The sequence below is a fragment of the Anser anser genome (assembly GCF_964211835.1).
Source record: "Anser anser genome assembly, chromosome: 1".
Taxonomy (NCBI): Eukaryota; Metazoa; Chordata; class Aves; order Anseriformes; family Anatidae; genus Anser; species Anser anser.
In genome coordinates, this window is record NC_139720.1 from 44,346,495 (window position 1) to 44,370,736 (window position 24,242).

Sequence of the window (24,242 nt, forward strand, 5' to 3'; positions counted from 1 at the left end):
TTGCACCAAAAGCCCTGCTACTTACACCATTGGTGATTATTTTCCTATGTTGTTTTAAAATTATCTCATGAAAGTAATAAAAATAAAGGGATGTATTATCTGACAGCCTCAGATTTCAGTAGAAAAACAGAAGCTGCTGTAGTCGTGCACAAACACCCCAAGTTCAGACTGATCACACTTAGTACTTTTTTTAAATTTGCCTGTTGGTTCCTTTTCTCTTGCACATCTCATTTGTGCCCAAACTTATCTGTAAGGCTTGGTTTTTTCTTTTTTTTTTTTTTTTTTTTTTGACTCCCCTTCATTCTACCTGCCTTCCCTGAGACTATTCTCAGGAAAAATGCTAATGAAAGCTTAAGAAAAATACCCCAGTGTCCTTTAGTAGGTGCCTTTTAATGATGCCATTTGCAATTTGGATTTTGGTCCCGCCAGTCTGAGATGGGTCTGTGCTGCCTGGGAGCAATGTATCAGGGGCAGACCTGTGACACTCTGGTGTGCGATGCTAGGTGAGTACTAGTGGATAAGCTTTGTGCTGAGTCTATTCTGTAAATAGAAATGAAGGCTTCACTCTTGAGGACTGCAAGGCAGACATTTTTGCCTTGCACAAGAAAAGTACAGTGATGGTAAAAGCTAAAGGAATGAATTGATAGCTTATCACAGAACAAAATATACCCTTGATTTATGAGCCAAGCCAGCAAAGATGTTACGGCAATATAATGAGAGATGTAGAACAATGCAAACATGTAGTAAGCAACCGTTTTCTTCTAGGCTTTAATGTACCTTCTATTATATTTATTCTATTTCTATTTAAAGAGTCTTTTTTTTTTTTTATGGTCCATTTTTCCCCTCCCCTTCCTTCTTTCAGCTCATCACTGTGATGAAAATTTAGTGCCCTTATCAGGCAAGGTTTCGAGTAATGCTTCAGTTTTACAGCTTCAGCCTTTCCATGAGCAAACATTCACAGCAACCTTTAGCCTCTCTCCTTCCCTGAGTTCTGCTTTTGTTAGTTTTTCACAAACAGAAGTGCCACCTAGGACACCGGAGGGATGGGCAAGAAGTGAAGGAAGAGAAGGGGACGGGGAAGTGCCTGAGAAGGATAATACAGCCTGTCCTTGAATCTACAGTGTGGAAATCTTTTTCTGTCATAGCCAGAAACAATGTCGATGTAGAGTATCTGGAAGAAAGAGGGTTGGAAGAGAAAAAGAAGAGAGAGAACACTCACAATGGGTCTAAACTGAGCAATAATGAAGCAACGGATTTGGGGTCTGGCCCTTTGGCCTTTATTTCTCTCATTTCACCTGCTGAAGCAAGTTGGTTCAAATAAGTGTAGCAACAAGAATTATGCGATCAATGTGATGCTCATGGCTGACTCGGACTTCCCATCATCTGCTGAAAATTTGACATCAGCTGTGGAGGAAGCCTTGACAACAGTACAAGAAGAATTGCAGATGACAGGTAAGGCAATGGGCATGGGTAATCTCTTTCCCACTATGATTTCTTCTTAGACTTTTTGCCATAGCTTTCTATGCAAACTGGTTGTCAGACAGGCTCCTTGGTTCTCCATTCATGGTATGTAGATCTTATAGAAGTAATGGCCTCCGTCTGTAAAAAAAGAAGCTCTCTACAGATAGGCAGAACTATATTTGCTTTTATGATAGCTGGGCAGACTTTTTCTGCATGCTTTTCAGTAGGAATTGGGAACATGGGAATTGCTGACATGGATCAGACAAGACCAGAGATCCATCCAGTGCAATAACTTAGATGCCTTCGCTTCAACACCTAGCACTTATTCATCCTATTTCATAATTGCTTGATTATGACATGAAAACTGAGATCCTTTTCTCTCTTGGCCGGATTAGCCTGTAGACTCAGAGAAGAATTTAATCCCTTGACCCCATACGTTGATCACATTATGTCTAAAATTGTGAAGAGCCTGCCACCCATATATTTTTCCCTCATTTAGAGTCACTGCAGATGATCTTTTATTTGTTTGATACCTTACCTCTCCTTTCAGTATCACCAACCTACTGTCAATCTCCAGAATATCTCGGGACAAAGAGGTTCCAAAGAAATGATTCCCTTTCTGTCCCCTAGCTGCAGACGTTTTGTCCAGTTTTATTGGAAAGTGGTATCTCTAATAATGGCCAACACTAAAAACAGTATGTACTGAAAGTACTAACAACCAGCGGTCAGTGCTGGAGCAAACTCTTTATCTCATCCTAAGTAATGGGAGTCAGGTAGGTGGGCTTTCTGGTAGCTTTTTGGAACAGAAATCATCCTAGCATTAGACTACACAGATTTGTCACAAGAAGGATACCATTTTTAGTGGTTATCTCCAGCTCTTGAGGCTCTTCACTTTTACATTGCATTTCAGGAGAAAATGTTACTGTCAGTGCCACCTTCCACCACTTCAAATCATCGCTGTATGTCTCACAAGGCTGTCGCACCAGCACCTGTGAAGGTGTGGAACTCATCAAGCAAATCTATGTGAGTACCAGGCTTCTCTAGGTTGATTTCCTAAGAAGATAAGACTTTATCTTTTTGCGTTTATGTGTGTCTGCATGTATGCGTAAGTATGTATGCATCTGTGCTTGTATGTCTGTCTTTCCATATTAACTTTTGAACCTGTTGTTTAATTTCAAACAAACTTGACAGGCAAAGTTTTCAAAGAAGATATTCCTGTAGATTTTGTGAAGACGAGCAATCAAATACAGAGAGAGACCCTATTAATGCCTCCCAGCGGCTGTTATTAGACATTTGGTGGCAGTGCCAGATAGAGCAGCCACCTGCTTCAAGCTACTTTTTCCATCCTTAAGTTGTCACCGCCATTGTATCTGCACAGCTCTTTGTGGGGCCACTTAACCAAAGTAATCGATTAAAAAACAAACAAACAAACAACAACAGCAACAAAAAAACACAATCCAAACACTCAAACTGCCCAAGTGGAATACTTGGTGCCTATTTCCAAATGGATCAGTTCCCTGATGTGGTTCTCCATCAGGTTACACAAATACTTGTGCCAGCATGAAGGAGAGAGCTGTGTGACAGCTGGAGCATGCAGACAGAGGGACTATTAGCCTGGCATCAATACCAATGAAACACATATGTAACTATGCCCAGAGGGCAAAGATGAACTGTGTGCTTGCTTCTCACTAGAAATCAGAGACATCGGTTGGGAGAAAATGTGTGAATACCCTAGCGGTGGGAAAAGCTTCAGTTAGAACTGGTATTTTACAAGATATTCAAGAAACTGTGTTTCAGTGGATTTTCTCATGTCAAATAACTGTCATCTCTCAGTGAGGCTTTATCAATCCGACATGAATTCTCACATCTAACAATATATAATCACATGCTGTAGTCTTTGCTAAGACAAAGTCCCTCATGACACACAAAGCAACTGGTCAGGCCTCATTAATTTCAGTGGTTATTCAAAGATATATATATATATATGTATATATATATTTTTTTTATACAAGCTTCATATGTACATAAAACTATTTTTTTTTCCCGATTCACAGTATCATGTAATTCCAATCCCTCTGTCCGCTGCAAATGCAAGCACTGCCTTGGCCTCTAATTTCATATACGCATTTGCAACAATTATGACATTTTAATCGTAATTTGCTCTCTCTCTCTCAGTGAAGGTCACACTCTCACAGGCACTACTCTGTCCTCAGTCTTTTCTTGGCTCTCTGTGACTCCTCCTTCCTTCATTCTAGGTTTGTTCTCTTTACCTTCCTATGTCTTCTTTCCTACTCTGTCCTTGCTATTGCAGGGTAAATTCTGGGAATCCTTCTTAAATCTTAAAGTTCTCTTCAATCTTCCATTCACTTCTCTGCCAGTCCCATACACTGTCCCCACTACTGACCTTTTCTGATCTCTTGCAGGATAATGGCACTCTTGGCTGTGCTGTCATAGGACCTGCTTGCACTTATGCCACCTACCAAATGGTCTCGTAAGTAGCACCCCCTCTCTCCAGTACTGTGATGTGAAAGCTATCAACTGTTGAACAAATTTATTTTGTGCACAAGACAGCAGAGACACTGGGGTTTGGGATATGTGAGACACTGATGCATACAGTCAAGGCAGTAAGACTGTTATGCATAGCCACTGTGTTTGGCAGGGAGAAGAAAATCCCTTCCCAGAGCCCATTGATGCAATCTCTTCTCTAGAAGGTAAACGTTCCTAATTGCTGACAGTTGGTTCATTATTAAAGAGCTCAAAGGATATAACTTGTCAACAACTGCAGCATGAAAGGGAGATGTTAGCTTGAGGCTTGAGGCTTGAGACATTACAGCAACAGGAGTCCGTCTGGGTGGGTTTTCAGTTGCAGAGAGGGGCTTGAGTTTCATGTGTCAAGAGAAGGTCCAAAAACCCCAACTATCTTCTGTGAATAGTGTTTATATAGGGAGCAGCCAGTTTCATCCTAACTCTTGTCTAAGAAAACATTCCTGAAGAATTATTCTCTCTACTAGTGTATTACACATGGATCTGTGTAATTCTGTATAACATAATGTAACATATAACATATAACATAACATAACATAACATAACTTAACAATTATATGTGTATTGTATATTAAATATATATCATATACTGTATATATTGTATTACATTATATTATATATTAATATAATGTTATTATATTATAAGTTAATATGTTAATTTTCACATATTAGGAAAATCATGAGCTGAATCTCTGTAGCCTTAGCGTAATTAATTAAAAAAAACAAAACAAAACAAAAAAACATGTCTGACAGAACACTGGAACAGGTTGCCCAGTGGGGTTGTGGAGTCTCCTTCTCTGGAGACATTCAAAACCCACCTGGAGGCGTTCCTGTGTGACCTGACCTAGGTGCTCCTGCTCCAGCAGGGGGATTGGACTAGATGATATTTCAAGGTCCTTTCCAATCCCTAACATTCTGTGATTCTGTGTAACATCAGTCACGATGTACCAATCAATATCATTACCCATGTGAACCACTCTCCCCTCTTTAAACTTTGGTAGCCTTTTGGTTTCGATGAGAAATACTCACAAGATTGGGAATCTTTTACCTCAAGCTTTATCAGCTTTTAACTTTATACTTTTCCTTTGGCGGGATGACCAGAAGTTAGGTCAATATTTCCAGTGAAAACATGCTATTGATTTATAGAAGAATCAAAATAATAAAGTCTTTCTTATGTACAGGACCATGATAAAATATTATGCAACATGCCCCATTTTATTCATTGTGCCTCCTAACTTTAAGTGTTTTATTTTTTTATTTATTTTAATCTGCTGGATATAGAGCTGCCCAGAATAATGCCAAAGTCTTTTTCCTGGACTCTGGCACAGTTAAACCAGTATACAGTAAAAAGTATGAGTAGTGGAAATTTATGCAAAGTAGTGAAGAGCACTAACAATAAGGCAGCCAGCTTTGCCCACTGTGCAATGCATTTGCAAATCAAAACAAATGCTTTACTTTACAGCACTTTAAGTCAACCAGAAAAATGCCCATTTCATTAGTGAAATCTCCCTGACATTACTTGTTACATCATTTATGTCTGCATTATTGTCTATCATTTCTGTTGCAACAACTATAAGCCCTGTTATTAAGTAAGTGGCCCTTACCTGAAAAATAAAATTTTGTCATAATAATGCCAACAATGATGATGCTTTTCACAGGCAATATTGCCTGTCATAAAAAACACTTCACATAAAGGAATGAGAATATTTTGAGTTTAGTCTGATAAGATTGCAGCATCTAGGAAAATACTTTTATCCAAATGTTTGTCTGTCTGGACAAAAAATACCAGTGTTTTACATATTCGCTGCTAGCAGAGGGCTGCCTTGTTTGGTCTCCTTGACTGCTGCTGCTCTCCAACTCCTAAAATACAGTGAAAAGACTTTTCCTTTGATTTGTAGGAGTAAAGTTCTTTTTATGGCAGCTAAGCCCTCACCCTCCAGCATTACAGCAATAAAGAGATAAAATCCATGCCATATTAAAAATTATATTGGTGGGCAGAAAACTACTTGGCACCAATCACAGATCAGAGAAGAAACAAAATCCTCTTGTTCATCCAAAACTGACTTCACAACATTACCAAGACTTTTGGGCTTCTTTATATGTCCTGAGCATGCAGCTCAGATTTGTAAATACATTTTGTGATCAGTCTATAGGTGTGACTACAGGCACCAAAGATTTGATTGTCACGTGTAGGTTGGCAAAAAAATTACTTGAGAAACTGCTAAAAGGGTACGGCTTCTTGTATCAACAGGGTCACACAATAAGCGGGGAGTTTTCCTTGAAATAACTCCTATGCCCCCCTTTTGTGTTTTGTTTTTCTAGCCTAGCCCTTAGAATACGTCATATAGATGATCTCATAGCTGTTGGGTAGATTGTTGAAAATAAACATATCCCTTACAAACCAGCTCCTGAGACAGACAACACCTCATCCTTGACATGAGCCTGGCAGCAAAACTGGATAGGTTCTTGAGCTCTTGGAGTCCCATCATAGCCCTTGGGCTGAAATGGTGCATGGTACCCAAAGGGGCTGGATGAGGAACGTCTGTGCTGTGCAGGGAATTAGGGACAGTGGGAGAAGCTGCATGGTTCCATTCAACAGGGCTCTGCAGTGCCAATACCTTGAAATCTGCTTGTGTTCTTTAGGAGCTTTCTGTTTTAGGTTAAGCTAATGCAGGATGCAAGAGGAGAGGGAGTTGGGGATAGAAATCATGTGGCAGATGCCTTGATGCAACAGCAATACATTCAGACCTGTCCTCTTGTCTCTCCCCTCAGAGTTGAAACAATACTGAGCCTGCCTCTGATCTCTGTAGGGAGTTTTGGACTGTCCTGTGACTTCAAAGAAAACCTAACCCGCCTTCTGACCCCAGCCAGGAAAGTGAATGACTTCTTCTATTCTTTTTGGAATGAATTCCAGCTGCCATTCAAAACCAGCACCTGGGAATCTACCTACATTTACAAGCAGAATGACAACTCTGAGGAATGTCTCTGGTAAGATCCAGATCCAACTCTGTCCCAGCTTTTAACTTGATAAATTCCATCTCTGTCCTCAGGCATGGTTCTTACAGGCTGTCCTTGAAGTCCTATGTGCTGAGAGGTGCCTTACTGACATCAGGGAATGAGAGAAGGGAAAGATGAATTACATCGTGGAGCTGACTGCATGTCCGAATGTTGCACTCTATCTACTTTTAAGTATTCTCAAACCGTTTCTCTTCCTATGGACAGTGTAGCCCCAAAGTTATCCTTGCTGCAAAAACATGTTTACTCCATTCTTGATGTAAATATTGTGACATGAGAGTCTCCATCGGGGTCTCCATAGATGCCTTTTTAGGTCAGGGGTCTTATAATGTAATGTTTCTCTACATTCGTTGCTTCAATCTGTGAGCACTATTGTTTCTCTGAAACATTTCCAAAGTTCAAACTGTATCTTTCTTTGAACAGCATGACCCCCAGTAACTGCAGAGTTGAAGCTATGCTCTCACCGGTTTTGGAGCAAAGGAGACAGATTTTCCTTTGCGACCTGAAACATCAGCCTGTGATATTTCTTGAGAATGCTGGGTTTTCTTCTTGCCTGATACCAAATGTCATTTTAATCAAGTAGATGTTTTCATATACTGACACTTACCACTGCTCTTCCTTTATGGACTCTTATTTGATTTTCAGTTCATGTGGATTATTATTTTTCCAATTTTAGGACATAAAATTCTGATTTTTTTTTTTATTTTTTAAAAATCTGCTACGTTATACTTTGCTTGCTTCTCCTGCCAATTTTATAAATGTAGCTTGAAGGCTGACAAGAATTCATGGAAATAGCTGTTATATTTCCAATTCGTAACCTGAGGAAGTTACAGATTTTTAAGGAAAATTTACAAATGTATTGGCTTCAGAGTGATAAATATCTTACTTACAGAGTATCTTGTAAGGAAAATTAAAATATATATATATATTATTATTTTTTTCTGAATTAAGGGATCTAAAATCTGATCCCAATTCACTGTTTTGTGAATATTTAGGAATTTTTATTGTTTCCTCCTTTTTTCTTTTTAATGGACAGCAACTTGATAATGTGATGTAATTGCTATGAATACTTCTCTTTGATGCTTTGAAACATGAATGTACTTCACTCATTTGCTACCACAATCCCTGTTTCTCCATGTTTGTAGCTATAATTGCTAATGTACTACACATACTTCAGCTAAATCCCTTTAGTCCCACAGGTTTAATAGTTTTCAGGCAAGTTAATGTATATAAGTTTTCCAAGTGTTTCTTACCTGGTCTTCATTAATGCTTCTGTTCATGAGCTTAGTTATAAATTAAGAAATCTTCAAGCTCCTTTTCTTAAATGTTGAATTAACAAAAATTTTAAAATTAATTTTGAATTTCTGCCCATTTTATTGTCTTTTTTTTTTTTCATTCTAATACAGCTGTAAAATGCATCTAATTCTACTTTAATAGAAACTGTCAGCTTGCTTTTTTGATTGTCTAATTTAAAAAATCCATTTTTGCTAAAGCATAAATTATACTGCATGGGCTAATTGTCCCTTGTGGGTATAAAAGCACATGAATGCCTATAGTGACAGGAAAATCAAGTCATGTCTCAACTAACCACATGTTCCTACAAATTAATGATTAATGATTCTATTCCTGAAAACAGTGGGGAGCAAAAGATATTAGTATCTTATAGGACAGGGATCTCAGTGTTGCTAAATCAAAAGTTAAACAGTTTAAAAACACAGAAATTTCTTCTTTTTTTCCCTCTGCATCAACTTTATTTCAGACAGAATATCTCTTCTCGGACACAATGGGTTGAAGCAAGAACAGGATTTTCTCTGTTATTGTTGCAGATAAAAATGCTCCATTCTGCCTTACAAAAAAATGTGTACTGTAAATAGCCTGTCTAGCATTTTGACTTATTTAGGAGAAAAAGCATAACGCAAATGTTAGGAGTTGGCCATTTTCTGACAATATCTGTGCTCCCTGCAATCTATCAGGTACATGAATGCGCTAGACGCTGGAGTCACACACTTCTCTGAAAAACTGAAGTTCAAGGACATATTGAGGACACCAGAGCAGCTGAAAAAAGTTGTGAAAGATCCAGATCGGAAAAGCAATGGTAAGGGTGTGTGTGTGAGAGTGTGAGGGTGCACTCTCCCCTGCAGGCAATTTTCTTTTCCCTGGAAATCAGACTGACCTCTTAGTTACGTTTTAAGGATGGTCTTTCCACAGAGAAGCACACACATACTGTGTCACGTGGGTGCAAATGTAAGATGGCACAAATTCTCTCCCTATCCCAGAGGCCTTCTGGGATGAATTATCCCACCTAGGTATGATGTTGTCTTCCTACATGCTCTGTTTGTGAAAGATTTGGAAATCCAGGAATCACAACTCTTCCTAAGCAAGGCCTTAGATATTACAAGAATGCTTAGTTCGCTACCATTCCTCTGATACATATCTGGGCCTTGCTTGTGCCATCAAGGGGCACTTCTTCTGGAAGTGATCCATCTAAACTAGAAAAACAGATGAGTAATACCTCATCTTCTACTAAGACTAAGCACCAGGCATCAGCAGGCCAAGTGAGTACAAGGGCGATAAGTAAACCAAACTATTACCTGAATGCCATTTGACTTAGAAAATTTCATATTCAGTAGCCTGTACTACATCAGAACTGCTACTGCTTATTTGAGTGAGATAATGGCGGTGCTCTGGTACAATCAGACGTAAAATAGACCAGGTGTTGGGGCACCTTCTACCACTTGACTTTCCCTCAAATATCCCCATCTTACTACAGATGGTCCCAGCCCAGCGCAGATAATGTGTCTTAGCCCAGCACTGCTACACTGCCTGCCACTCAGGCACCAGGGAGCAGGTGAATGTCCCCTTCTAACCTATATCTTTCACCGGTTTCTCTCCATTTTTGCTCAATCTGTAGTGATCATCATGTGTGGTACTCCAGCTGACATCAACAGAGACCTAGGGACAGAGACCGTGGATAAGGACATCATTATCATCCTGATAGATCTCTTCAAGTAAAGTATCACTTTTGCTTTTCTTCTTTTCTCTGCACTTTGCTGAAGGATAGAGATAATAGAAATATTCTGTGTGGAACTGTTTTGTTGAAAAAATGCTACCACAAAATATTTTCCATCATTGCCTTTCCTCTCATCTTGCCCTCTATCTAAGTTGTTTCATGTTTAAATCGTGGCACATCCTCTACAACATCCCATTTAGTTCATGTGAGATTTTTCTAAGGCAGTGACCAGAGCAAGTAGGGTTAACTTCAGCCTACGGACTCAGTGCAGGAAGCTGTGAGAGAATCACAGAGTCCAAAGTTGGAATGGTCATGAGCTGTTCACATGAAGATTGTAAATTTTTCATAAAATCTATCCAACCAGACAATAATGTAAATGACTCATAGTATAGTTTTCTAGCATCTACTTACTCCTTTTTAAATAACTTAAAAGGGTGGTACAGTTGTATCTTCTGATGAGCAACATCTTTATAGCTACATAACTCTAACTTTTCAGAGACGTTCCTTAGTATTCGGCCTAACTATTCTGTTGTTCAATTTAATCTTTCTATTATTAATTACCTCGGGAATTCATGGTCTGGGAGAAAGCTAGTTGACCTTGCCCAAAACCATGCCCAGATTTTTCTGATGTTACATTTATCCTCTGGTATGCCCAGATGCCTCAGACCATCTTATGTGCTGCCCTCCTTAAATTTGCTACATATCCCTCTGGTTTTCCTGAATATCTCAAACCATGTTCATCTCTGTAAAACAGAAACAAAATGCAGACATATGTTAGATCCAGGCTTGAGCCATAGGAGAAGACAGTAGGCAAGGTGCTATGTTTCCACAGGTGTCAAGACCCTCAGACGAAGTGATGAATTTAAATGTTTGTCAGATCTGAGTCCTGTTGCAGCCAGAACACACGCAGTGTTTAAGCCTCCCTCAGGGGAGGTGGGATTCTGCACAATTATCCAGTCTGGTGTACTCTAATGAAGGTTCCGTTCCATCTGGTTAGTTCAGTCCAAAACTGAATGAAAAGTACTTTGAAATTATCCAGGATTTGTAAAAGTCATAAGACTCAGAGGAAGGCAGGGACAGGGTTGTGTAGTCAGGATCTCACTGGATGGCTAAGGAGTGGAGCCTGTGGTCTCCAAAAGCTCTTAACACTGTACTTACTGAAATAAATAAAAGGATTATCAAGCATGAATAATTAGAGAATGCTCATACACAGTGAGTTTTTAATCCGTCTAGCTATAGAAGTGACAGATGCTGCCACTTGACATTAATATGCATTGCTAAATTCCTCTGTAATACGTGAATCCAGTGGTTGCCAGTCTGGGAGGCACTTCAGATGCCCTGTCAGGATGATGAAACCAAAGACACCTGAAAGCTACAACCTTTCCTGCTTGTTCTACCACAGTTTTCAAATTCACATAGTTTCCCCCAATTTTCCTATCTCACTGAATTAAACAAATCAATAAGCTGCCCTCTGTATCTTTCTAGTTGTTTTATGCCCTCCTCCTAAATGTTTTTAGTGCAACTCCTGCTGTGATCAATTCTAGCAGGAAATATCAAAATTAGAGGAACATGTAAAAGAATGCAGAACAGGTCAGAAACATGCACAATAACAGAAAGAAACTACAAATTCCAGTGCTGTAGGTTCCAGGAAGGAGGAAATAAACAGGACAGAAACCAAACAGTTACAGTAATAACAATAATTCACTGCAGGCTCAGTGTTTCAGATTGCCAGATCTCTTTGGTATTACCTTTTAATGTAAGCACAGAAGCTGGCATGAGGGAATGAACAATGTGAAGGGTTCTGTCTATGATGAAATTTTATTTATGTAACTACTGTTTTAAACAGTAGTTTAAAGGGGAAAGTAGAATGATTCTGTCATGGTTACCACTGCCCATATTGCTGACTCATGGGGTTTTGCACTTTGCTTTGCAGGAACACATACTTCAGAAACAACACTTCAGCCCGTTACATGCAGAATGTACTTGTCCTGACTCTGCCACCAGCTAATCACAGCTTAAGTACTGCAAAGATTGTGGACACCAGCCTGGTAACCACACTATTTTATATCTGGTTATTGCCTTCAGTTCATTCATGTTCATGCACTAGGAAATGAAAACGAAAAATGTAGTATAATCATCCCTCATCGTGTTTTTTGCCGATATTTTATTACATATATTACATATATACATGACATTTCATTCTGCTGCAATTATATAAAAATACAACGTCATAAGGCAAATATTCAGGATCTCATATTCCTGTTTTGTGAAGTACTAGTCAAGCTTTTCATATGTTCTGCAAGTGTCATGTTCGTGGGACTTGGGGGAGACTTGTAGGTACATAACTTTCTGACTCCACTTCTGGGTGACTGACAATCTTATGTAACTGGAAAACATCACTGAAGGAAGATCTATAGCTGTAATAAGGATGTGAGCATGGAAAGATCAGATTTTTGTCTGCAGATATACCTAAGTGGTGGCAACCATTACTGCTTCTGCCCAGGGACATTCTAGTTTTTCAAATTCTCAGAAAACAGTGGTTTTTTTTCTTTAGGAAATACTTTTTTAAAATTATTTTTATTTTTATTTTTTTATTTCCTGAAAAGCAGAAACTATCCAAACCCTGTATCTGTTCAGTGAAACTGATATTCCTGCAGTTTGCCCAGGAACCAGACTCTGTGTGAGAGTTCCTCCCAGGATTTGTGGCTTTGAATTCCAGCTCTCCAGCAGAGACCCTAAAGCTTCTGGCTGGATTTACAGGGTCTCCAGATCTCCCAGCCTGGGCTCAAATTTTTTTTTTGGTACCAGCTCTGTGGCAGGCAGCTGGAAATTCTGGCACAGCTCCTTGTCCCTGAGCTGTGGCCATCTGAAAGCCCAGACTCACTGGCATCACACCAGATTATCTGCACAGGAAGTCTAATGCAAAGCCAGAGGCTTTGGGTCCTGCTGAGCACACCTGCCCAGAACCCACAGTGTAGTATTTCTTGAATCCTTTGCTCAAGGATCAGCATGCCAATGCTTTATGTGGGCCTCATAAATTTTCCCCCAACTGCCTGTCTTCATACACCAAAAATATATTGTGTACACCTTTATTCTTCTAAGAGACAACGCTGATATGGCATTGCCCATCATTCAGATTCTGGCCTTCCATGCTGGAGTTTTTGCCAAATGGAGATCAACAAAGATATTGTAGCTTTAAGATAAAAATATGAACTCTCAAATTGTCATTGTTCTTTTTCTTCTCTTCTAGATGGAAGATGACTTTGTTATTGGCTATTACAATGCAGTCTTGCTCTTTGGACATATTCTGAAGAAATTTATCTTCTCTCAGAGACCTGTGTTACCTCTCAGTCTCATCAATGAATTCCGAAATATCACATTTGAAGGTAAAAATGACCAGTCGTGAGCAGGGTTCACTAAATTGAAGAAAGGAAAGAAATCTGTTTTTAAGCACTCTTAGGATAAGCCCCTGCTATTTTAAAAGAGTCCAAGCCCTTCAGTGAGTTTTATTCCCACTCTTATTTTTCTTTCTTCTTTTTTTTTATTGTTTTTTTCAAGCATGTTATCTTCAGTATTAACAAAAGCTCTGCATAGCAGTCATGTGCAGAATTACCTCAGTGCATGCAACATACAAGAAGTAGAAAGTCGAAATGATAAAAATGTGTAACGTTACAATTAGCAACAGCTGATTTGAAGACCAGACTTTTCTGGGCCATGGCCTTTTCATGCTGATCTGAAGTACAAAGAACATTGAAGAATATTGTTGTCTAAGAAGAGGTGGGAGAAGTAGGAGAGACAGAATTTCCTGGACAGCAGAGTTTGAGGACAGGGACGAGGCCTGAATCTGGTGTCATTCCTTTGACAAAGAACTGAACTCTCTGTAGAGAGACTATTTGGAAAATGAAAAGGCAGCTGGAAGAGTGAAGTGTGTAGGTGGGTTTCAGAGTCTATGCTTTCTCCACAGATAGCCTGGCATTCAGGTCTCATTTTCAGCTCTCCGCAGGTTGTCAAATTGAGTCAGTGTCATTTCTAAGCTTTGTACCAAAGATCTAGTCTTGACTTGAGGCCAGTAGTTATGAAATATGATTGATGTTCAAACAACTCTGAAGTCCACTTAGCAAAGCTTTACCTATTAGTTTCAACCTTTTCCCAGTTCACAAAGCCATTGTAGGCCTGGGTGCCTGTGATGAAAACGTAAGCCAGCTGGCAATGCATTGGCTCTTAGTCAACGTTCTTGTTCTTACAAGTTGTCTAGCACCAGAGGGCTTTTGTAGGCCACAGGCTTAAAAGTCCCAGCTGTCAGTTCACATCAGAGATCTGTACAAAAATGACTACTCAAACCTTTGTATATGTCCCACCTCCTTTCAGAGAACACATATATAGAAGTTTCCCAGTTTTTCCTAACAGATTTTTGGACATATCTTTGCTTTAACTATGGTATCCCAAAACCAGCAAAAAAAAAAAATAATTTACTTATGCTAGTTATTCCTGGAGTCTGCATCCTTTTTTGAATATCAGTGAAGTCATCTTTTCAGTTTCATTCTAAGTTGGAAAGGTAAGTTGCACAGACCTTTTTCCTTATCTCAAATTACTCTTGTACTGTAATGACACGTATCAGTTATAGGTTTAGTATAAAAAAAAATCCTAAAAGTGAAAGGTGTTGAATCACCTTCACTATTCCTTGTATGGGGGCTGGCAGAATATAGAGTTCATGCAATAATTATTTTTATATGCAGAAGGTCGACCATGAAAAAAATAGCACCAATTTTCAAGTTGAAAAGGGGTCATTCTCAAGGAGACTTTCTAGTGGTGGGTACTGGCCTGACTTGTGCTCTTGTTGAAAGGCCTGGCTTCATGAGAACAAAGTCAAGCCAATGCTGAGGGACTTAGAAGGTTCCACCCTAAAATCCTTGGAATGTGCTACACAGGCAATTTCTGAATGTGCACATTTGCTGACATTAGGAGGCAAGATGTTAAAAGGAAAAAGAACCTGGTTAAAATAATTTTGCTAGAGCCTAGCAGGTAGCTCTCAAAAGAGTAAGAGGAATGAAAGTACCTCTACATTTCCTTTCTTGCTGATAGACTCAAACTGCAGAGGGAAACAGCCTATTTCCCTTCTCACCTATAAAATTGTCCTTTCAAGGGAGGTTACTCTGCCATTCTTGGTATGCTGAAGAAACCTGACAAATATATCTTTTCTATGGCTAGAGGGAGACTTTCCTCTTCAATGCAGTCAGTTCAACACCAGTTACTGGATTTTGTAGAGAAAATGTGGCATGCTATTAAGGGAGAAGCAGTGCCACACTAAGCTGATATGTGCTCTAGCATGTAGATGAAGAAGAGGAAGATCATGGGCATCAGAAATCCTTTTATTTATCCCATTCTTCCTGCCACATATTTGTGTTTCTGAGAACGCAAGCCCTCTTGACTAATTCCTTGTGTCCACAGGTGCACAGGGTCCTGTGACTCTAGATACATTTGGAGATATTGATACCAATTTGACCCTGCTGTACACGTCACAGTCTACAAATGAGGTACGTATGTCCAGGGAGTAATTGTTCCACCCCGTATATGAAAGCAGAAACAAAATGCCCTGCACTGTTGCATAAGGATGATGAAAATAACCACAGCAGAAGTGGTGGCGTGCCAAGGCATGCTGGGCGTGCTGGGAGAGGGTCATGAGAGGAGTGCTGGAGATTGACAGGATTGATGTCATCCAGTGATTCAGTAAGTGAAGTGCAGCTAGTATTTTGTGAGGTTGATGCATTTCTTTTAAAGGAAAAGAAAGTAATGAGAAGGAATATGGAAGCCAAATACATGGCTAAGTTGAAGAACACACCACTGTAGCAGAAAGAGCAAGAATTACTCTATTGAAGTTTGGGCAATATATTTATTAAAAGTAGTTTGAAGCAAGGGACAAACAAGGGAGAGCACTACTGCTGACTGCATTTCTTCACTCCTACACCCACAGTTCAGAGTTCTTCTGTATTTCGACACTCACAAGAACAAGACACGTGTGGAAACTGCCAGTCCGGATTTCATCTGGAGGAGCCACAGGCTGCCTAGTGATATTCCAAGCACTGGTGAGATACCCGTTAAACCTACCTTGTCTTCCAAGTAAGGTCCCACAGTCCTAAGATCCAGTTGCCCCCAGCCAGGGAGCCAGGAGCTAGCAACAGACCAGACCAGCACCTTTCCTTCCCCTGCCTCATGGTCTCTGCACCCAGTCCATCTCTAAACCTGCACTTCTGTTTAGGCACTAACAAGTCTCTCAAAGACTCCACACAGTACCAATGACTGTGGGGAGTGCTGTGACATGTCTGAGAAGAGGTCAGCTTGTATTATAAATGCTTCACTAGAAGATCGTGGTGGTGCAAATTGCTTGAAGGACTGCTCAGGAAAAACAGTAGGGTTAAGGTTATCATGAGTTATCTGATTCTGCATTTCTATATCCCTAGTGCAGCATGGTGGCTTCTGCTTGCCCCTTTATCCTCCTTGTAGAGAGCTGAAGAGAGGACATAGCACTGTGCAGATTCATGGAGTTTTTGCTTTGTCCTTTCCACAATTTCCCGGTGTGAGCCTGTTCCTATCAGACAACCCAGTACCAGGGGGAGGAGGGAAGGGCGTGGGAATCAGCTCTTTTCCCATTCACAGCTTGGCTCTATTCTCTCATTATCTGGAGATGTCTCTTAGAAGAGCTGGCTCCTTGCAGAAAGAAAATGGGAAACTAGGTTATTGCTTGATCTTCACCCATAGAAATAGAATCTGAAATCCCAGAAATCACCACCTGCTTTTCTTTTGAGTTTTTGGTGACTCCTGGATAGAACAGTTGAACCCCCTTGTTATTCAGCATAGCAGAGTGCAGCCCTGTTAATCAGAGCCGAGTAGGATTGTTTCTCTCTTTGGACTCCTGCCACATGGTGATTGGCAACGGAAAGGCATATTCCTCGAGGTGTGATATGCAGGATAAAAATTACTGCAGTGGCAGTGGTTGCAAGGGTTAGAGTGTTTACCTGAGTCATTCCCACCAGTGAGCGTCCAAAGGTACCATGGTGATTGCCTAAGGCCTCCGTTAGTTTGTTGTGCTGCTTACCTCCGTTAGGTAATCTTATAACACAAACTGATAAGTGGAGGAACTAGCACTCTCTGCTAACTAGAAGTCATTCACACTGAGGTGTGCACTTGATTCCTCAGTAAAGTAAATCAGATGGTTTCAGATTAGGGTTTGCCCCTCCTACAAGAAGCAGGAGCAGCGGTTCGTTGTGGGGACCCATGGGAGCTGCCAGGAGCAGGCAGCAGCCACAGGAAAGAAACAGAAGATTCAGCAGCACTGACAAGACCTAGGTTAGGCAACTCTGGGATGAGCAGAGCTCTCACCTTTCAATTCTGGTCACCACTTTGGTCTTCCTTGGTATGACTGCAAGGACTGCCTGTGCAGACAGCAACCTGCATGCATCCGCCCAGGGTCTCCCTGCACCGGCTCCCTGCACTGTGCTGCCAGGCCCCAGCCTTCTCAGTGTTGCTCCAGTCCCATTCTCATCCACCCCTTGGGCCCCACATGTATTGTGTTATCAGAGGACCTCTGTATCTTTGATACATTCCCTTGAGTATGTCCTTGTTTGAAGCTGCTGCACAAGGGCAAAAGAAAAGTGTTTGGCAATTGCAGAAAGTTTGTGTCTACAGACTGATAGCTTAATATTCAAAGCTTAATGAAGGCCTGACTTTGTGGCCAGGCTATACAAAACCAAAGCAAAACTGCCTCCCACAGGCACTTGATTATTTTGTTTTCTCTTTTTCAAAAATAAGCATTCCTCAGTGTGATTCTAAATAAATACATCCCCCCAAAGGGCAACTTTTTACAGCCAAAATTTAAGTAATCACTACGCCTTGCCAGTCAAAACTTTCCAACCAAAAATATGTATTTTTCCTCTAGGGAGGTGAGTAAATACAGCAAACAAAGCCCTGCTCCTTCCTAATCTGTAATTGAGAACAGCTGACCCAGTTCTGCTACCCTTCTCCCTCCTGGCATCCTATAACATTAGGGATTTCATCCACATAGTGCCATTATTCAGAAACTTTTAACCCTCGCTCTAAGCACGGATGAGGTCTGCCTTCACCACACGAACGTTTCTGGTTCCAGGCGACCTAAAAACAGCTGTTCTGTGATGCGGGATGCTTTTGCAAGTTGTAACACCAGCAGCCAGGAGGTGGGAGCAGAGTATCAGGAACAGGAAAATGCGGTCCCACAGGGCTTCCTTAACAAAAAATCAGCCTGATGATTTTGGAGCTATAAACCCCTATTTATAAAGCTTAACTCTCAGAGAATTGTTAAGAAGTTGCTTCAAAAGTTCTCCTGTATATGTCATTTTATGGAGGTGACGATATCCTTTCCTGGTGAGAGGGGATGGTAGTGCAGACAGTTTTCAAAGGAGAATGTGAGACTAGTATTAACAGTTACATGAAGACCCTGAGACTGATGCTGTCATGAATGCATGGAAGGTGGGGAGATGTGAGGCACAGAAAAAAAAGACAGAAAGCTGGGTCCAAAATCCAGAGGAGTTCCTAAACTGAGTTCCATGTTGGATGCAGACACCTACAACAGTGTGTTCAAAATTCTTGCTTAATTGCTGCCTGATTCTGAAGGCAGCTAGAGAGTATCTTGTTGCTTTTCATTTTCATTTTTATTATATTTTATTATTTTTATTTTACTCTTTATCATTTTCCTGTATGCCTTTATTTCTCTTCCTGGGCACATCCAGAAGTGCCTTAGCGTCAGTAAGGCTGAGTAGCTCGGCTCCTTTCCTAACCATCACCAACACGGTGATCTGCAAAAACAGATTTTCCTCTGCCTTCTTTGCCTGAGAGGCTCTCAGAGTGGAGTAGATGCACTCTAGATGTGTGCCCACCAGATGAAGCTCTGCTCTAATGGCATGTTGTTTTTCAAAGGAGGTTGGTGGCCACAGCTTTCCTTCCCAGTACCCCTGAGCTCCATGAACTGAACCAAGACAGGAATATCAGGCGCCATTTAACTGTACTACATTAAGAGAATAAAAATTACAACTTTACACAGTCAGTTCATTCCCAGGCTTGTCGGTCCTGCCTGCCTGCTCAGGGATAGGACCCTCATGTTTTCTGTGTGTCCTAAGTCCTCAGATGCCTGAACAGCCCAATTTTTAAATTGTTTGGCACCTGCCAGTTTCCAAGAACATTGTATTAGCTTTGTGCTGCCAGCACATTAATTTCCCTCTATAGAGTAAGTACTTGCTATTGAAGAGCACAGTCCACTCAGTAGCACTTGTTATCCCAACACAGTGTTTACAAGAGGAGTTCATAAATGAGCCCACAGTCTCTTAAACTCAGTTTAAAACATCTATAGGATGACTTTAAACAACTGGGTCGATAAGGGGAGAACCCATCTGTGAAATGTTGAAAAGTCTGCTTATATTAAAGGCTGCACCATGATTTCATCCTGACCTCCCCTTGGATAACAAGTCCTTGCAAGAAATGCCTTTCAAATCCACAATCCTACAGCTGAAATTCTGGATGGAAACTGTGGTCTTCAGGCATATCCCATCCTGAAGCAAAGTATTTCAGTAAAGACTCTGTGTGACAAAGGTGATGGCTGTGGGAAATTCACTGCCAGAGAGGCACGTGTCTTTCTTGCTAGGTGGGTGCTCAGCAGGACTGGAAAGGAAAGGACATACATTGTAAAGCCTAAATCAGAAAGTCATCACTGAGTATTGCTTTAAATGATAAAAACAGCAGGGACCAAATCCTTGTTCCCAGTTCAGAAAAAGCCTTATCTAAGTGAGTCAATCAAAAGCCCATTTTGTATTAAACACTGGGTATGCTTGGGGAAAGTGTTTCCTTCCTTCTTGTAACTGATTACAAATGGCCAACCCCTTACCCCATGTACATCCCTACCTCACAGAGAGTTGTATCCTGGGTTTGCTGCCACCATCTATTCTTACAAAGTTATCTGTCAATTTAATTTTTTAGAATGTGGTTACTAGGAAGCAGTCATTTTTATTCCTCGGCTACTTTAGTTTCTTTTTAAAGAGGAGAAACACTTGGAAGCTCTGCTGCTGAGCTGATGTGAGAGAGTGTGTTGTTAAATTCACCTCCCACCTGGATTCCCTACAGAGTGCCCATGCCTCAAGTGGGGCTATAAGACTGCACTGCTCTGGGCCATACTTCATCCTGTAGTGAAGGAGAGCAGCTGCATGTCATCTCTAGGGAGTGCTGGGCTTTACCAAGCCTCTCAACTTGGATATGACCAAAGAATATCATTGTTTAGCTACTGCAACTTGCATGTGTGGGTGACGGTAATTTCTTAAATTGAAAAAGAATATTATTTTTCACTGTCTTCCATTAAGTTGTTTACTTTCTAATTTTTCCTTTCTGCAGGCCCACACATGTTGACTATTGCCGTCTTTACACTCACGGGAATTGTGATTCTGGTTCTGATAATCTCTTTGCTGATTCTAAGGTACCAACTCCCTTGTCCCTCTGTTTGTCCTTGAAGAATTTTCCTCCTAGGGCAATGCCTTTGATTTCTCCTTGAAGAGCTACTCGTTTCCTTACCCTACACACTTAGGTAGTTGTGCTCATTGTGAACTGATTAGCATATGCCAGGTAGTGTTTGCATCTTTAGTGTTGATATGTCAAGTTACTAACCAAAGGTGAAGATACAGCAGGGCTCAGAGTTTTTGCATCTGCTTAAAAGCTTTGATCCTGACACATAAACAGAATCTCATATCTCAGGTCAGTCTTCAGACTTTTTCCACTTACTGCCCACCTTTAGCCCACCTGGGGTTCTGTTATGTTTCTTTAACCTACTGGTGATATAAAAGTTCAATCTGGAAGGAGGTTTCTGTCTTGAGTCACTGTGGGATTCAAAATACCACAAGGTTCTGGTGTTTTCATTGCATGCATGCATTCTGTCTCTCAGTTTCCTCCAACTCAGTCCAATTCCTCACACATAGACTTTTCTAACAGCTAGAATTTCTTGAGTAAAGCCATTCATCTTTATCATGACAGAAAATGCAGAAATTGAAATCAATGGCATCTATGTTTGATGGAAGAAAAGTCACTCCATTTCAAAAATATATGATTTTCTTTCATATTTAAAGAAATTGCCTTACCTGTGCATCTGTTTTTAGTAGCTCAGAACCCATTTTTGTTATGTATCAAAGAGCTTCAGACAAAGGGAGAAAATCATGTCTTAAGAAAACCTGATTAGAAACAGTTACTACCCAGGCTCCCTTATTTTGAGTGGACTAATCTGCCTTGTGAACTAAAGCTTTTCATAAAGAAAAATTAAAGACAAAGGTATGCAACTCTTGCACATCCAGATGTGCTTAAGAAATGGAAGAGCTAACTATTTCTACATAAGCATTAACATATAAACAGACAGGGAAAGTTAATTTGTTTGAAATGGCTATGAAAATTGACAAAAGTTTGGAAACAGTTTGGACTTGTTGTAAAAGGTCTGTGCTCTTTCATATTTGCAGATGTATAAAATCTAACCTTTAAGTTACTAGTCAATACCATCAGTTCCCCCATTTGGAGCATTTGCCAGCAGTCATCAGTGTGTTGGGATTCCCTTGCAGTTGCTCTAGCCAGTCCTGTTGCCTGTTTTTTCTTTTTTTACAGAGGAAGGATTTGCACAGGTAAATAGATAATTTGATAAGTATCAGTATAATTGCAGCTTTTCTCTAAGAGAAGGCAGCTTTTGCTCTGAAGTTCTGCAAGAGAGACAGCAGTTTCCTTTTTCCAGCTCCAAGGACACTTCCCTCATTTTTACAAAATATGCAGAACACAGGGGACATACACAAAAAGGGATCTCATCACAACACTTTTGTTACCTCCTCTCCTGGCATTGTATTCACACCAGTTCTTACCACCCAGCATTGATGCCATGACTTCCTTTGGCTCATGTTTGTTTGAGACACCTCCCTTCAGAGTACATTCAATAACATAGAGGAGAAAACCATATAAAACCCAGACAGCCCTTTGTACTTTAAATTGTTCTGACCTCCCTTGAGACTCTGGCAATTGCCCAGCAGCTGTTCTGCTAAATCTCTTTTGTTCTTCTACTACATCTATGGTACTGAATCAGCATTTAGGCTTTCCCAAAGTTATGGGAATAAGAGCAGCCTCAAAGTGGAAAACTGTGTGAGAGACACAGGGCTTGTGCTTGAGCCTTGTCAACCTGACACTTCATCCTTGCATCATCCCAAAGCTTCCATGTCCTAATCTCCTGTCGCGGGTTTCAGTTCTCTGGGAGGATATTCTGAAGTTTGCTTGTTTCCCAGGAAGTACAGGAGAGATAATGAGCGTCGGCGGAAGAAATGGTCCCATATATCACCTGAGAAAATCTTGCCTCTGGAGACCAGTGAGACAAACCATGTCAGTCTGAAGGTAAGAGGAGCATGATGCGCAAGGCTGGGTTTGGATTCTGTCTCCTAAAGACATGCTGGGGCATTGGCATGCTCCGACTACAGAGCAGGCTATGGCTGTGGTAGGTCTGGGATCTGTTAAAGTCACTGCACAGAAGCAGTAGGTGGAGGCCATGGCAGCTGTGGGAGCTGAGTGGATGCGCCACACTTCCTGTGGCGTGCAGTGGCACTCCCTAGAGAGAGCCTTATGTGCCTTATGGCACATACTAACATGACTTCTTTCTCTCTGAACCTGCTGTGGGGAGCAGGTGATAATTGCAAGTTAATGATCCTTCTTTGTTTTCAGATTGACGAAGATAAGAGACGTGACACCACCCAGAGACTGCGCCAAGGCAAATATGACAAGAAGGTAAACTGACTGAGTATCTATATGCTTCCTTCCTCTGCTTAGGACAGCTCTTGGTGAGAGACATTGCACCTCCTTGGAGTTCAGGAGACAACTTCACCTTCCTTCTGACCTTGCAAAATGGCTTGAGTTTCTGCAAGGAATAAGCCACATCGGGTGCTTTGCATTTTGCTTTCTGCCAGGAAGCAAAATATCAGACTCCATGAACCCTGGCCTGGTCCAAAAGTGCAGAAACGGAAACAGAAAGCACAAAAATCTGATAGATACACTATGATACCACAGAGATTAATGGATTAACAGAGGATAGGTCATTTACATGTAATTCTTGTACGTTCATTTGAGCTGTCTTATCTGCCTGATTAAGGTATACTCATGTTGAGTTAAAATCTGCATCATTGACAGTTCTAAATAGTTCCTATCTATGTGCTACATCTTTTGAGGGAAATGAAACTCCATGGCTCACTAGCTGATTAACTGAAACTCCAACAGCACAGCAGTAGGCAGTTGTTGCTGAAATATTTCTGTCTGGGCATTTCTTGGAAAAGAAGGATGAATTGCTCTTGTATTAAAACTACAGTTATTTTCCACTGGTATTTTTTCTTCAGGTGGTGATTCTGAAGGATCTCAAAAACAGTGATGGTAATTTCACAGAGAAGCAAAAAATTGAACTGAACGAGGTAAATGTTGCACACAGCAACTGGACTCTGCAGGGTGGGATGAAGCCAATGAGTGAAGTCATTGCTTTTGATAAACAACTCCAACAATCGTGCTTTTGCATGTTTGTGAGGTGGATGGGTAATGAATTCCTCAAAGTATATTGCTTGGTGACCTCTCTCTCTCTCTCTGTGATCTCATCACCAGCTCAGAGTCTGAAGCCAGTGAAGCTGAGGATGAATGAAGTAATTAATGCATTGTCATAAAGCATTGCTAAATATATTTTTATAGCCAATGCCAAAAGACTATGCGCTCTCTTTGCTTGTATTGTGCTAATTCATTAGTAGTGGAATGCTGTAGTTAAATCTTATTACTGAGTGCCAAGTGCAGATCTTTTAGTATAAGTAACTCTCTGCTGACTTGTGCATAGACACTTCCAGCATGAGAGATGAACTTGGCTGCAGTATTGCATTTTTTTGAATGAACAATTTTCCTTTTTACATGACACAGCCATACTTTGAATTCAATAAGCTCTAAAATATTTCAAAGTAAACTACAGTTGTCTATATATATGGACAAAGTCCATAACATCATGCAGCATCATTACATTTTTATTACTTGCTCATTTGCTGACTGATTCACAACATTCTGTCTCTCATAATGGCTATTTTGATCAGCTGTGAAGTTTGACTGGAGAGGCAATAATGGAGATTACAGTGAGCTATGGAATTAACTTGCAGAAACCAGCAAC

At 40.6% G+C, this 24,242-nt stretch overlaps 1 protein-coding gene across 1 annotated transcript in view; it reads left to right on the forward strand.

Moving 5' to 3' along the window:
* The first annotated feature begins 1,047 nt into the window (after positions 1-1,047).
* Positions 1,048-24,242, forward strand: part of GUCY2C (guanylate cyclase 2C) — a 48,380-nt gene continuing 25,185 nt past the window's right edge. The window contains exons 1-14 of the mRNA XM_083844763.1: positions 1,048-1,452; positions 2,372-2,484; positions 3,885-3,952; positions 6,778-6,993; positions 8,994-9,115; positions 9,932-10,028; positions 11,964-12,078; positions 13,281-13,416; positions 15,479-15,564; positions 16,002-16,113; positions 20,438-20,519; positions 22,348-22,453; positions 22,778-22,840; positions 23,443-23,514. Coding sequence (XP_083700889.1) covers positions 1,242-1,452; positions 2,372-2,484; positions 3,885-3,952; positions 6,778-6,993; positions 8,994-9,115; positions 9,932-10,028; positions 11,964-12,078; positions 13,281-13,416; positions 15,479-15,564; positions 16,002-16,113; positions 20,438-20,519; positions 22,348-22,453; positions 22,778-22,840; positions 23,443-23,514 — 1,599 coding nt within the window. The 5' untranslated portion in view covers positions 1,048-1,241. The remainder of the gene's footprint in view (positions 1,453-2,371; positions 2,485-3,884; positions 3,953-6,777; positions 6,994-8,993; positions 9,116-9,931; positions 10,029-11,963; positions 12,079-13,280; positions 13,417-15,478; positions 15,565-16,001; positions 16,114-20,437; positions 20,520-22,347; positions 22,454-22,777; positions 22,841-23,442; positions 23,515-24,242) is intronic.